This window comes from Mobula hypostoma, chromosome 26, assembly GCF_963921235.1.
Source record: "Mobula hypostoma chromosome 26, sMobHyp1.1, whole genome shotgun sequence".
Taxonomy (NCBI): Eukaryota; Metazoa; Chordata; class Chondrichthyes; order Myliobatiformes; family Myliobatidae; genus Mobula; species Mobula hypostoma.
Window position 1 is genome coordinate 8,065,832 of NC_086122.1, and position 14,119 is coordinate 8,079,950.

The 14,119-nt window shown below is 44.5% G+C and overlaps 1 protein-coding gene across 2 annotated transcripts in view; it reads left to right on the forward strand.

Moving 5' to 3' along the window:
• Nucleotides 1–220: 220 nt before the first annotated feature.
• Nucleotides 221–14,119, forward strand: part of si:ch211-1i11.3 (mitogen-activated protein kinase kinase kinase 5) — a 192,447-nt gene continuing 178,548 nt past the window's right edge. Inside the window, exon 1 of one of the 2 annotated variants that reach the window (XM_063033924.1) lies at nt 221–765. In XM_063033924.1, the coding sequence (XP_062889994.1) occupies nt 417–765 (349 nt within the window). In that variant the 5' untranslated portion in view covers nt 221–416. The remainder of the gene's footprint in view (nt 766–14,119) is intronic. The other variant, XM_063033925.1, reaches the window with a different exon arrangement.

The window sequence follows — 14,119 nt, forward strand, 5'->3', positions numbered from 1 at the left end:
GTTTTGGCAGATGTTTGTGAGGGTTTGTTGAGGGAGGGGAGAGTTGCGGGTTGAGGGAGGGGTGAGTTGCGGGTTGAGGGAAGGGTGGTATGTTCGGGAAGGTGTTGCGTTGGTGAGGGGAGCGGATGGGTACGTTGGGGGAGTGACTGGGGAGAGGAGTTGGTGGGAGGGGTGGTGTGTTGTGGGTGAGGTAGGGGAGGGATGCAGGTGGCGAGGGCACTGGGTGATGGAAGGGAAGGTTAGGGAAGAGTGAGCAAGGGAGTGGAGCTTTCGCTGCCCATGCTCCGCAGGAGCGCGGCTCCCTCCTGCTGTCTTTCCCGCCCAGGTCGGGAGGCGGTGCAAGAGCCGCGCCTCGGGAAGTGCGGGGCCGAGATGCGGAGTTGCGCTCAAGTTCGGGAGAGCGGCACTGGACAGCGATGAGCGGCGAGCAGAGGGGCGCCAGCCGCCGAGGCAGCGCGGTGAACGGCGTCGAAGCCGGCGTCAGCCCGAGCGCCCGGCTGCCCTCGGTCTCCGCCGGCAGCTACTGGCAGGACCCGCTGGCCATCGACATCAGCCGCAGCGCCGTCCCGGCGCCCCGGGTCCGCAGCAGGGCTGTCCGGGCGGTCTACGTGTCCAGCGAGACGGGCGATCCGCAGTCCGAGAGCAGCCTGTCCCTCAGGTGCCTCCGGGAAGCATGCGAAGATGCACACGCCGTGCTGGAGACCGTGTCCTTCGGCAGGCTGGTGATGGGCGAGACTGGGAGCCTGGACCGCTTCTACACCGCAGGTGAACGCTCCTCTCGATGCCGCATGATCTCGTGTCCCTCTCCGTGATCCACCTGAAGCCCTACGTTCTAAGAATTGCCTCTCTTAATACCCCCACGTTCTATCAGTTGCCCCCCTTAATGCCCATATTCTTCAAGTAACCTCCATTTTCAACCAGTTGCTCCTCTTAATATCCCGTGCTTCACCCTCTTATATTCTGCCAGTAGTCTCTCATCCTAGTCTGAGCTCTTATCAATTGCCCCGTGACTGGGTTTTTTTTTCAATCTCCCGACTGGCACCTGCTTTATCAATTGCCCGGTAAAGGCCGGTGCGCTACCAGTGACTTCTCATACCGGTGAACTGGCTCTCTTAATGCCTCATTCTCCATCAGTTACGCCCAGCCTACTGCCCCGTTCCTGATAGTTATACATGTATTGGAGTAAAAGAGAAGAACGTTTGTGTGTGTGTGTGTGTGTGTGTGTGTGTGTGTGTGTGTGTTGTTGCATACCCTGAGTCGGAAGAGGAGGAAGTCTTTCTCTCTCCACGATCCCAAGGACCCCCAAACTGGGGTACTGTAGCTGCTTTTACGGAGGGGGAATGGGGGTGAAGAGGACACCTCACTCGGGGATAGATACTACAGCCTGTGGGAAAGTTGCAACACAGCAGCAAGCTGAATAAGAACAACCTCCCTCTGTAGTGCAACTTTAAGCTAAAGGATAACAGAGACTCAGTCACCAAAGAACATCTTAAAGGAGCTAAGAAACTCAGAAAAGGTTCGGGATAGGATTGCAGGATTTAAGGTCTGCCCGAAACACGGCGATTGTATCTCTGACAATGGGCTGAAGCCTGAATTACGAAATGGCAATAATGTTGGCGGGTTGAGAACTAAGGGTCGGAAGTGGAGTGTGTGGGGAGGGGGGGAACGTGGGGAATTGGAGAAGAATGATGAGAATTTTGTGAAGTAGATGTTGCTTTAATGAGGGGCTGCGGTAGATCAGCGAGCACATGAGCCTTGCAAATTTGGCAACAAAGTTTGAAGAGCTGAAGTTTTGTGAAGGGCAGATTGAGAGAGACCAGCTACTTCTCTGGCAAACAGAAGGTGCTTTGTGGATGACAGCAGCAGAGGGGACGCAGGAGTGAAATCAGATGATATTACAGAAGAAGTAAGCAATTGTGATGATGAACAGCTAAACTGGAAGCTAAACCGGATACATTTCCCACCTGTCACAAACAAGAGAAAATCTGCACTTGCTGGAAATCCTAGCAACACACACAAAATGCTGGAGGAACCCAGCAGGCCAGGGAGCATAGTACCGTCAACGTTTTGGGCTGAGACCCTTCAACAGTCTGTCATGGTTCTCTTGGTCAAACAGTATCTTGAGATATCTTGGGGTCCTCTATGGTATTTGCATTAGTCTAATTCTCCTTCAATCTTCAAATTTTCTAATTTATTAAGGTGTTCTGTCAAAGCCTGTGTTATTTCCTCGTTGAGAACTCTCAGTTAGTTCTTTGCTTTCTACCTATGTGAATGAACAAACATCCCATTTTAGGGGCTTGGCAAATATCCAAGTCCACAACAGTCCTAGTTACACCAGCCCATTAATCACAAACAAACCTGTAATCCAGCCAGCTTCTTTTCTATTAATATGGTTGCTATCTTTCCTGAACTCTGGTTTTACTTAAGTATTCCTCGTTTGTCTTAGACAACTTTCTGCTAGCCTTCCTTCATTGACTGCTTTATCTGCTTGCAAGCATCAGTGCCTGTGTTTCCTTTGCCTTTAGCTGCATCTAGGCCCGCATGATATGTTTATCATATTTCCTCAGAAGGATGTGACCTTGCTTAACTTCCCTGACCATAGTATCTTGTTAATACTTCAATACAATAAATACTGTTAACTTTCTAACCATTACCAACCAACTTAAAACCCAACTTTCACCATTTTCGTGTTGTTCCCAATCTCCACATACTCTCCATCTGGAGAACGTGATATTAACACTTGCCAATGGACCAACTTGGCCATAAATGGGTTTTATGCTCTCATCTCCAGCTTCCAGATAAGGCATTCTAAATAACACAGGAGAATTGTCAGGATGATTAACCCAGTTGCTGAACTACAATGAAATGTGGAATAGTTATCCATAACTACAGGGTTTGAGTACATTGGACAAGAACAATTTTACTTCCTGAACAATTTTGGGTGTTGCTGATCCTGAAAATCACCATGAAATTTCCCTGTCATGCACCATTTTCTTGAAATTGCCTGTATTTGTTATTTCAATTAATAATTCAAGCCAGTCAAAATGTTGCCCGCAATGTAAGCTGAAAAGTTTTCTATCTTGTCCGGGCATGCCTGGGCGTGCTTAGGCAGGGTGGATCTTGGCAATGTCAGTGACGAGCATGGTGGAAGGTTTCACCAGGACATTGCGATCATGGAGAAACTGTATCAGGGCAACTGGAGTCCACCAATGCTGGCTGATTATTGTTGGACACTTAAGCGAGAAGCCTCATCCTGATTACAGATTAAAATCATCCACAAAATATTTCTAGCTTAGTTGAACTATTGTTAAGCATCAGCATCGTTATGCAATTAAAAGCATTGTATTCAATAGAAGTTATTTTGTTTCTCCAAATTCCTATGTGATCCAAGTAGTCTGAAATGACATTTTTGTTCAGATTCCAGTAGTCTATCATAACCACAAAAAATTTTTTTCAGAAAGCAACACTTATGAAAAAGTTTGCTATCCCATGTTAACGTCGCATACTATTTCAGTTCTCCTGATTTCATATCTTCCTCATTTCTGCGGATCATCCCAATCAAAATGGTTCACTCGCCATCAGAAGGTTTACTCCAGGTTTTGTGCTGTGTCTTAAGGCTGATTTATACTGGTACGTACTAGCTTACACTGCAGCCTACGCAAGTGGCCTACGCCGTTGTGAGCATTTATACTTGTGCGTTGGTGTGTCTGCGTCGCTCTGCAATTCACCGCCAAAACGCTAGTTGGCGGTGGGGTTTCTGTGCCACTGTGTTGAGTTTCTTTGTGTTGAAACTCAACACGAAGAAACTCAAACTTCAAACAATGGCGACTGAAACTGAAGGAGGGTGAATTTTCTGTGCTTGTCCGGCCACTGAGAGACATGGATGAGGAAATGCATTTCAAATATTTTCGGATGTCGGCAGGTAGATTTGACCATTTGGTTCATCGTCTCCAACCATTTATTTCGCATCAGTGTACACACAGTATACTCAGAGACTAGCAATCACCATTCGAGTTTTAGCTTCAGGTGGAAGTCAACAGGCTGTAGCAGTTAGCTACAAACTGGCATCAAGCACAGGGTCCTCCATAAATTTGGAGGTCTGTAAAGCTTTATGGAAAACATTGCAGTCAGAGTTCTTTCCCTGCCCTTCAGTCGCCTAATGGGAAGCTATTGCAGCGTAGGAGGAAATGCGAAGCTACCAAGCGGACCAATCACAGTTGTTGTGGTCTGCGACACCGCGATGTGTAGTTACATTTTGGGAGAGGTGCGCGTTAGGGTTTGGCGTAGGGTTCAGCGTAGACACAGCGTAGGGTTCGTGGCTATGGCATACTTTTGACGCACAAGTATAAATCAGCCTTAACTCTTCTTTATTTAGCCCCAACAACATTGATTTCAGTGGGCAATCCATTCTGCAACGTTCCAGTACACTCCAGTTTGGTTTTCAGCAGCTCTCCCTGCTTCTGCTCCTTTCTCATTCCCCTAACGACAATCTTCAACATTCTCCATGTCACATTGGTCTCTTTTGTCATAGCTTCCTTGTCCCAAGTTTCCCAGCCATATGATACTCGACTGCTTGCTACAAAATCCTCCTTTTTCTACCACAGTATTTAGGAAGGTCCATCCATGACATGTCACACATGGTATTCTAAGTCCAAGAACTCTCTGGTTTTGCCAGAATTCAGTGTTGTTTACCTTGGAACGAGTACTCATTCATATGCTATGACTGCCTCGACTGCACTTTTGATTTTTCGATCAAGATTTGATCATTGAGTAACACAAACAACACACTAGAGGAACTCAGCAGGCTAAGCGGCATCAATGGAGACGGTCAACATTTCGGGTCAAGACTCTTCATCTCAACTGGAAAGGAAGGGGGAAGAAACCAAAATATGGTGGAAGGAGGGGAAAGAGTACAAGTTGGCAGGTGACGGGTGAAGCCGGGTGAGGGGAAAGGTAGGTGGGTGGGGATATTGAGAAGTAAAGGGCTGTAGAATAAGGGGGGGGGCGATGGCAAGTGCAGAGAAGGGATCAGAGGGAAATCTGCAGAATTCCTTGTGTTTTTGATCATTTCCTTGTTATAATTTGTTTTGGAAAAATAACATATAACCCATAATTAGAAATCTTGCATAACATTCAGTGTTAACTGGAACTGCAGAAGGTCATTGTGGAATTTGTGTCCTTTATTTCTTCCAATTTTAATTCGGGTTAATAGGCACTGTCTGAAAAAACACAAGGCATTAAAGCAAGACAGACCCTGGCAGCCTGGTCACGTACTACTTCTTCTGACTCCTTATGGTGGTTGACAGTCCAGCTTAAAGGTGCAAACTGGACTGGAGAGTTGGGGGGCGGGGACCCTCACTACGTCTCTTTCAAATGAAAGCTTAAATTACCCGCAGAAGCTCTAACGAAAGATAATACTGTGAATTAAAGTAACTCCCATAACTTAACAAAGTTTTTAAATGAAAACTACCAACCCCCAAAGACTGTAATTTGATTTATTTTAACCTTGTACACTTCGCAATGTAATACTATATGTTCAACTGTTTCATAATGATGCCAACACCTACACAACCCAGAATTATGTTTTCCAACAAGATATAAGATATTATTAAGCATAGTACGCCCATTTCTAAGTTGTGTCAAAATAATTCCTTCCTTTCTTGTTTTGCTCCCTTCTCCCATAAACCCAACAGAAATGTATTCTGCAAAGATGTCTCCCCCACACCCACTATCTCACAAATCTTGCCACAACACCCAAATCCTTAACCCAACTAATCCCTTGGCTTCTGATTTGCTAAGTGGGTCTATGTCCGCTATCAAACTTTTAACAGCTTCCTTAGCTAAACAATCAACCTACTCATTCCCCTAAACACCTCAGTGTGCAGGGGTCACTTCCTTGTAAACAAATCCAGTAAAAGTCAACTTTCTTTAGGTGCTTTGAGTTACCTTCGGTGATTGAAAAAAAATGAGAAGATTAATCAACATCATTTGTTTTTAATTTAAAGAGCTTAATACTTTTAAAATATACATTTTCCAAGGTCACATCTTATCTCTAAAATCTGATAATTCTTCTCAAGTCCCTTGCTTGAAAGTAAATCATACCAGTGTCCGCAGTTAAGGATTATACCTTATTCTTTAAATCACAATTTCTTCTAAGTTCATCAATGCAAAAGTAAGAAGTCTAACAAATAAATAAAAATGTTCCTTCAGACAGATTAGAAACAGTGATTTATGCAATGGTTCAGGAACGCAAAACTTTTGCCAACTTCTAAGGATCACTGAAGTTGTGAGCCCATGAAGCAATCCACTTAAATCACTCCCAGATCAAAACACAGTCCAGTGTTTTCAAAGGAAACACAGAAGGAAAGTTTTCAGCAACAAGACAATAATAAATATGTCCACAAGGGTTAACAGCTTTCAACTGTGGTCAAAATGGCATTGAACACAAACAGCAGACTTTATTTTAAAGACAAACATTCAAACAACCGCCAAAGGTTCAGGTATAACTTGAATCCAGATTCCGTTATTGACTTAGTGACTTCAATGTCAGCTCTATTTTAAGACTTGAATGTGTTACCTGGTTCAACTTTGATATGGTCCCTTTACCCAGGTTAGTGAATATATTTTCAATGGTGCTTGCGGTCTAAGCAGAGCACCGTTGCTCTGGTATTAGTCAGGTCTTCTCTGTTTTCACACATGCAGCCAGGATTCGTACAGTCAAAGAGAAGTACAGCACAGAAACAGGCCCTTTGGCCCATCTAATCCATGCTGAAACCATTTAAACTGCCTACTCCCATCAACCTGCACTGTCACCCCTACTATCCATATACCTGTCCAAACTTGCCTTAAAAGTTGAAATCATGCTTGCATGCACTACTTGTGCTGGCAGCTCATTCCACACTCTCACAACCCTCTGAGGGAACAGGTTTCCTCTTGAACTTCTCACCTTTCACTCTTAACCCATGATCTCTGGTTGTAGTCCCACCCAACCTCCCTGAGCAGTCTCTTGTTTTATTTGTAAGGGGCTGGCAAACATGAGGAAGATGTGTTCACCGTCATCATTTCCAGTTCATGGTTCAGAGACTGGTCCAGAATCAGAGTACGTGTGCTGGTGGTATTGGCCGTTTTGGAGGTTGCGATCCGTTGTTGCTGTTAACTGACTGGTTGCTCCAGACAGGGATGTCTAACAGAGAGAGAGAGAGAGAGATTCTTGTTCATGTTTTCCCTGTGAGTAGGCGAGTCTGTTACAGGCAAAGTTGAAGGTCAGCTTCATCTTCATCAGTAACAGCCTCATCTACTCACTGTTGTCCTTGGTTTTTAAGCTGTTGTTTTTTTTTGGCCAGCTATGATCTAATATGGGAGGAGGTGGGTTGGTATGGGACCATTTCTTGAAGTTAATTTGCGTCTTCCAACTCCTTGCAAACGCTAAAATTCAATTGCATCTTCGGAAGACTGTGAGTGCTTGTGCAAAGTCCACTCTCAACCTTTCCACATACACCTGACTTCATGCATATGCTTTCTGAAACTACTCTGCCTATCTTTGCATCATTTCAGGTTTTTTTGTGTTAGGGATCAATGCATTGCAGGTGAGACCAGCACATATTATCCATCTCAAAGATGAGCTTGAACTTTCTGGTGAAGATTATTATACCCTCACCCTCCAGTAAGGTGACAAAAGTCTGTAAAAGTCTAGGCAAAAACAATCCAATCATGAAGCAGAGATGAATTTCAGAAAAGAGAATGACTGACTGATATCCAGATCATATAACTGACTTTGAAGTCAATGGGCATCAAGGGGACAATATACCAGAAGTTGGAGTTGTATCTCACACACAGAATTACGGTTAAGGTTGTCAAAGTTAATCACTCCTTCCAGGTCACAAGCATTGGAATCTCTCAGTGCAATGTCCTGGGCAAAACCATTTTTAGCCGGTTCATCAAAGGTCTTTCTTCTCTCACAATTTCAGAAGTAGAATGTTTACTGATGATTGTACAGTATTCAACACTATTTTCAAATCCTTGACAAATGGGACAGCCCATGCCTGCATGTCCCAAGTCTCGGACAACATTCGAATATGGACATATTAGTGGGCAAGTGACATTCTTCTCACAAAGGTGCCGGGCTATAACTATCTTGAACATCTAGCCCTCACCATCAGCATCTTAGGAGTCACCATTGATCAGAATCCCAACTGGACCAGCCAAGTAAATACCATGGCTAAGGAGGTGGTTATCCTTCAACAAGTGACTCCCCTCCTGACACCCCAATGTCCATCCACCACTCACAAGATACAAGCCAGAAGCATAATCAGATACCTTCTACTTGCCTGGATGGGTGCTGTGCCAACTAAACTCAAGAAACTCAATATTACCCAGAACAAAACAGTCAGCTTGATTATCAACCCTTACAAACAAACACAGCTGTCGTGTGTACCTTCTACCAAAGGTACTTGGTTAGTTGCTGAGATGAATCCAACAGCATCTTCCAAGCCTATGACCTCCACCACCAAAAAGGAGAAGGACTGCAGGTGCACAAGGACCTTCCCCTCCAAGCATTCCTGACTTGGAAGTGTATTGCCAGTTCTTTGTTGTTAATGGATCTAAGTGTGCGCATGTGGCCAAGTGGTTAAGGCATTGGACTAGCGACCTGAAGGTTGTGAGTTCGAGCCCCAGCCGAGGCAGTGTGTTGTGTCTTTGAGCAAGGCACTTAATCACACATTGCTCTGCAACAACACTGGTGTCAAGCTGTATGGGTCCTAATGCCCTTCCTTTGGGCAACATTGGTGTCGTGCAGAGGGGAGACTTGCAGCATGGGCAACTGCTGGTCTTCCATACAACCTTGACCAGGCCTGCGCCCTGGAGAGTGAAGACTTTCCAGGCACAGATCCATGGTCTCGCAAGACTAATGGATGCCTTAAAAAAAAAATGGATCGAAGATGAAATTCCTAGATGAGAATGAAACCAGGGGATGATGGTGATGGTGGGGGAGGATATACTTATCTAAAGCTTCTGCAATACATAGCAGATGAAATAGAATGTGAGATTATTCACCTCGGTGTAGGTAGCAGAGAAGTGGAGGGATGAGAGTTTGGGTATATTGATCAACTTAAAGAGGTGAGAGGTTGGGTGTGTTGATCTTCAAAAAGACTTGAGTGTGAATGTACAGAAGCAGCTGAAAACCAACATACATGTCTAAGACCTTAAGATATAGAAGCAGAATTAGGCCATTTGACTCATTGAGTCTGTTCCTCCATTTCATTGTGGTTGATCCAACTTTCCTCTCAGCCCCGATCTCCTGCCTCTCCATAAGTCAAGTGATTGAGTCTAACAAATGATTCAGAGGCAAAATAGTATGTTAACCTTAGCTATGAGAGGTTTTCAATACAGGAGTAAAGAAGCTTTATTACAAATGTGTGGGACATTGGTGAGATGTAACTGTCAGTACAGTTTTGGTCACACTACCTCAGAAAGGATGTACTTGCTATGGAATGAATGCAGTAATAATTTATTAGACAAGTTCTAAAGATGATATGTTTTCCAGATATGGAGAGATTGAGTAGTCAATAACCGCTTCTTAGAGTTTAGGAAAATGAGAGAGGGTGTCAATGAAGCATACAAAATTCTTAGAAGGTGTGAAAATGATCCCCAGGCTGATGAGCCCAGGAATCAGTAACACAGTTTCAGAGTAAGAGGCAAACTGATTAGGACTCAGATAAGGAGACAATTCTTCACTCAAAGGACTGAGAATCTTTGGACTTCTCTTTCTGCTGCCTGTGAAGGCCCAGTTGCTCGAACCATCTGATTGGGTTTTGGATCTTTCAACAATTGAGACACACCAAACTGTTTTGGTGGAGACCAGGGAAAGAAATAAATTCCCAGGAGGGAATTTTCATCTCCTTCTCAGAAATAATGACACAGGGTATCACAGCCTCCCCTCGTGGCCTTGGTTTGATCCCCCCCCTTTGAAAGAACTCGTCTTTTACAGTGCAACATTCTCGAGGACTGCTCTGTATGTCAAAGTTCAGAGCTGGGCTAGTATCTGTGACATTCCAGCTCTGAGGTGTCAGTGCTACTCAGGCTAACTGGGAGAACATAATGCACATTCCCTTTAAGAGCCTGGAAGAACTTTTGGGTGATTAACTCCAAAGAGGCAAAGTTTTGTTTAAAGTAGAGAGTGCCAGGTGTATGCCAGGCAACATTTTACACAGAGAAACGGTTGACAGTTACGACCAATGGCCCTGCTTCAGAAATGGAAAACTGTGTTTTAGATTTCAGAGAGCTCAAAGGGAATGTGGCAATAACCTGTGGATGAAGTTGGTTCAGGTGACAGAATTGCATTTGGTGCTGTCAGAGAGAGGAATGAATGCTGGTTAATTGCAGCAGATATCACTTGACAATTGTAAGTAGAGGAAGATGAATGAGGGCAGTCAGAGAGGAAAATGAAACATGCTGGAACTGTGATGCAGAATAGTGCAGTTGCTGGAGATCTGAAGTAAAACAGAACGCTGGAACACCCTGACCAGTTGGACAGTATATACAGCACAGTACAGTCCCTTCGGCCCCCTAATGTTGTACTGGCCAGTTGGATAGTATCCACATACAACACTACAGCACAGTACAGTCCCTTCGGCCCATAATGTTGTATCAGTTGGATAGTATCCACATACAACACTACAGCACAGTACAGTCCCTTCGGCCCATCATGTACTGGCCAGTTGGATAGTATCCACATAGAACACTATAGCACAGTACAGTGCCTTCGGCCTATCATGTTGTGCTGACCTTTTCACTGACTCTAAGATCAATCAAACCCTTTCCCACCCACATAGATCTCCATTTTTCTGTCATCTACTCTATGTATCCATCCAAGAGTTTCTTAAGATTCCCTAAAGTACCTGCCTCTACCACCACCCCTGGCAGGGTGTTCCATGTGCCCACAACTCTGTAAATAAACTTACCTCTGACATTCCCCTTACATTTTTCTCCAATCACCTTAAAATTAAGCTCCCTTATGTTAGCCATTTCTACCTTGGGGGGGAAAAAAGCATCTGGCTGTCCGCTCGATCTGTTCCTCTTCTCATCTTGTACACCTTTATCAAATCACCTCTCATCCTCCTTCTCTCCAATCAGAAAACCTCTAGCTCACTCAACCTATCCTCAATCCAGGTAGCATCCGGGTAAATCTCCTCCGCACCCTCACTTAATTTTTCACTTCCTTCCTACAATGAGGTGACCACGAACCCAAATATTCCAAGTGTGGTCTAGCCTGGGTTTTATAAAGCTGAAGAATTACCTCGAATGAAGGCCATTACACCACGTGCCTTCTTCACAACTCTATCAACCTGTGTTGAATACTGTTAATGTTATAGCTGGATGATCTAATATCAGAACTGGTCAGTTCTGGGAAATGGGTTCGTTGTTCTTCCAGCTTACATTGGCCTCCTTCGGAAGAAATTCTCTGGAGAAGTGATGTGCTGCAGGTAATATGTTGGTACAGCATGGTTGTGTAACTGTTACAGCACCAGCAAACTAGATTCTGTCCTGTCTCTGTCTGGAAAGAGTTTGTACTTTCTCCTCATGACCACCTGGGTTTCCTCTGGGTGCTCCCATTTCCTCCCACATTCCAAAGACGTACGGGTTACCAGGCTAATTGGTCACATGGGTGTAACTGGGCAGCTCCGGTTCGTTGGGCCAGAAGGACCTGTTACCCTTCTGTAGCTCTGAATAAATAAAAATAATGTACAACCAGTGAATGTATAGAGTTTCCAGAAGGCCTTCAATAGAGTATTAGCCAGTCGGTGGTGTAGTGGCATCAGCATCGGACTTCGGAGTGAGTGGCCCCGGGTTCAAACGTGGCAGGCTCCTTGCACAGTTTCCATCTGTGCTGGGTAGAGCGTCGAGCTAGCAACGTGGGCCTGTAAAGCAGACAAACGCTAAAGAAACAGCAAGGTTGCCACCCGATGTACCAGTTATGTATCAAGGGTTAAAAATTTTAAAGGCATCCATTAGTCTGGAGACCATGGATCTGCACCTGGGAAGTCTTCACTCTCCAGGGCGCAGGACTGGGCAAGGTTGTATGGAAGACCGGCAGTTGCCCATGCCGCAAGTCTCCCCTCTCCACGACACCGATGTTGTCTAAAGGAAGGGCAAGGGCCGATACAGCTTGGCACCAGTGTTGTCACAGAGCACTGTGTGGTTAAGTGCCTTGCTCAAGGACACAACATGCTGCCTTGGCTGGGGCTCGAACTCACTACCTTCAGGTTGCTAGTCGAACGCCTTAACCACTTGGCCACGTGCCCACAAGGGTTATTGTTGCAATTAATAGCTAGCGAAATGAAGCACAAAAGTAGTGAGGTTTTGCTTCAGTTTTATAGCATATTAGTGAGATGACATCTCGAGTACTGTGCACTGTATTGGTCTCCTCATTGTCAATGCATTCGAATGGGTTCAGAGACTAATCTCAAGAGATGGAGGATTGCTTTATGCAGAAAGATTGTATAAACTGGGCTTGTATCCAGTGGAGTTTAGAAAAGTGAGAGGGAAGGAGACTCAGTATAACATTCTGAGGGTGTTGGCAGGGTGGATGTTGAGATGACGATCTGGGGTTGACAGTCAGTGGCGGAGCAGGATGAAGAGACAAGAGTTGCGTCTGCATTGCCTGATTGATTACAGGAGAAGATACAAGATCTTTTGCATCATGCTGAGCTTCTGCCTGATGTGACCCAGATCTGTAGGCTCTCTTTGTCCCCCTGCTCAGTGATGGTGCATGAGCTTGTTAAATGTACAAGGTCTGTCGTACTCAGCCCTGGAGTACAGCCGACCTTTCACACACTTTTACTGGTGTGGAAGTGTTTCCATAACCAAGGATTGATTTGCAGAGATGCAATGCCAGGGTTTCCTTTCTTCAGCCAGGCTGGTTTCAAAGTTTCTGGATACAGGCTTTGTAACTTCTCTTTAGTGACGGTGAAAGAGTGAGTCAACATACAATGGAACTGTATTTTATCTTTGAACCAGTAGTTCATTAAGGTACGATGATTAGCTCCAAGAAATCGATTTAAAGGTTGCAAAGTCCAATATTGCTGTTGATGGATGGATTATTTATAAAGGACTTCCTTTTTGTTTTTGATTAATTGCTTTGCTCACAGTAGATTATGGGATGTTGTGTAAAACAGGGTTGTACTAGCCTGCTGCTCAGGAAACCTTAAGAACACAAATTGTAATTGGGTAGATTTACTTAACATTATTTGCTATCTGGGTGACTGATCTCAGCCAGGACTTTCCCCTTTCAGCACATTTACCGAGACCTGGCTGATGTCTGAAGCCAGAGGCGGTGGTGGAATCAGATGCAATTAAATGTTGAAGAGGCATTTATACAGACGCTTTCACAGACAGGGTGCTAATCGGGTAGTTGGGGTTTGTGTAGATGGACGTAACGGTAAGTGTGAATATGGTGCTGTCTGATCCTGACGTGGTGACCTACAGTATTTCATGCTTTGACAAACAACTGACTGTATGTTGAGCTCAAACTCAATCAGATGTGCTATGTTTTACTTTTCTTAAAAGACATCAGAAACGGGTGTAATTTTCAAGAAGTTTTCTGATGATTGGCTGATTATTTGTTATATTACAGAGAGAATAGGATTTACCAATGTGATCCAAGGCATAGAAATGATAATTAATTGAAGAGCTGGAAGGGCAGTGAAAATGTTAAAAAAAATAAACTGTAGATGTTGAAAGTCGGAAAATTCTGGAAACACTCAACAGGTCAGGCAACATCTGTGGAGAGAGAAACAAAATTAACATAACCAGTCAAACATATTTCAGCAGAATCGGAAAAGATTCTGTTTATTTTCATTTGCTGAGAGCGTAGTGAAACACATAGGAATCTCTCTAATGGGGTGAGGGTGGGGTGGAGTTGCCGTGGTGACTGATGGCTTTAAAGGTAGAGCTCAGAACTACAGGTTTAACAAGCCTTTGTACAGCACAGGCAGACACATGGTGGAGACCTAGTGAAGGATTCTCCCCAAACTCAAAATACTTGTTGGGCAGTACAGTAGCATAGTAGTTAGTGTAATGCTTTACAGCAGCCAGGTATAAGATCGAGGTTCGATTCCCACTG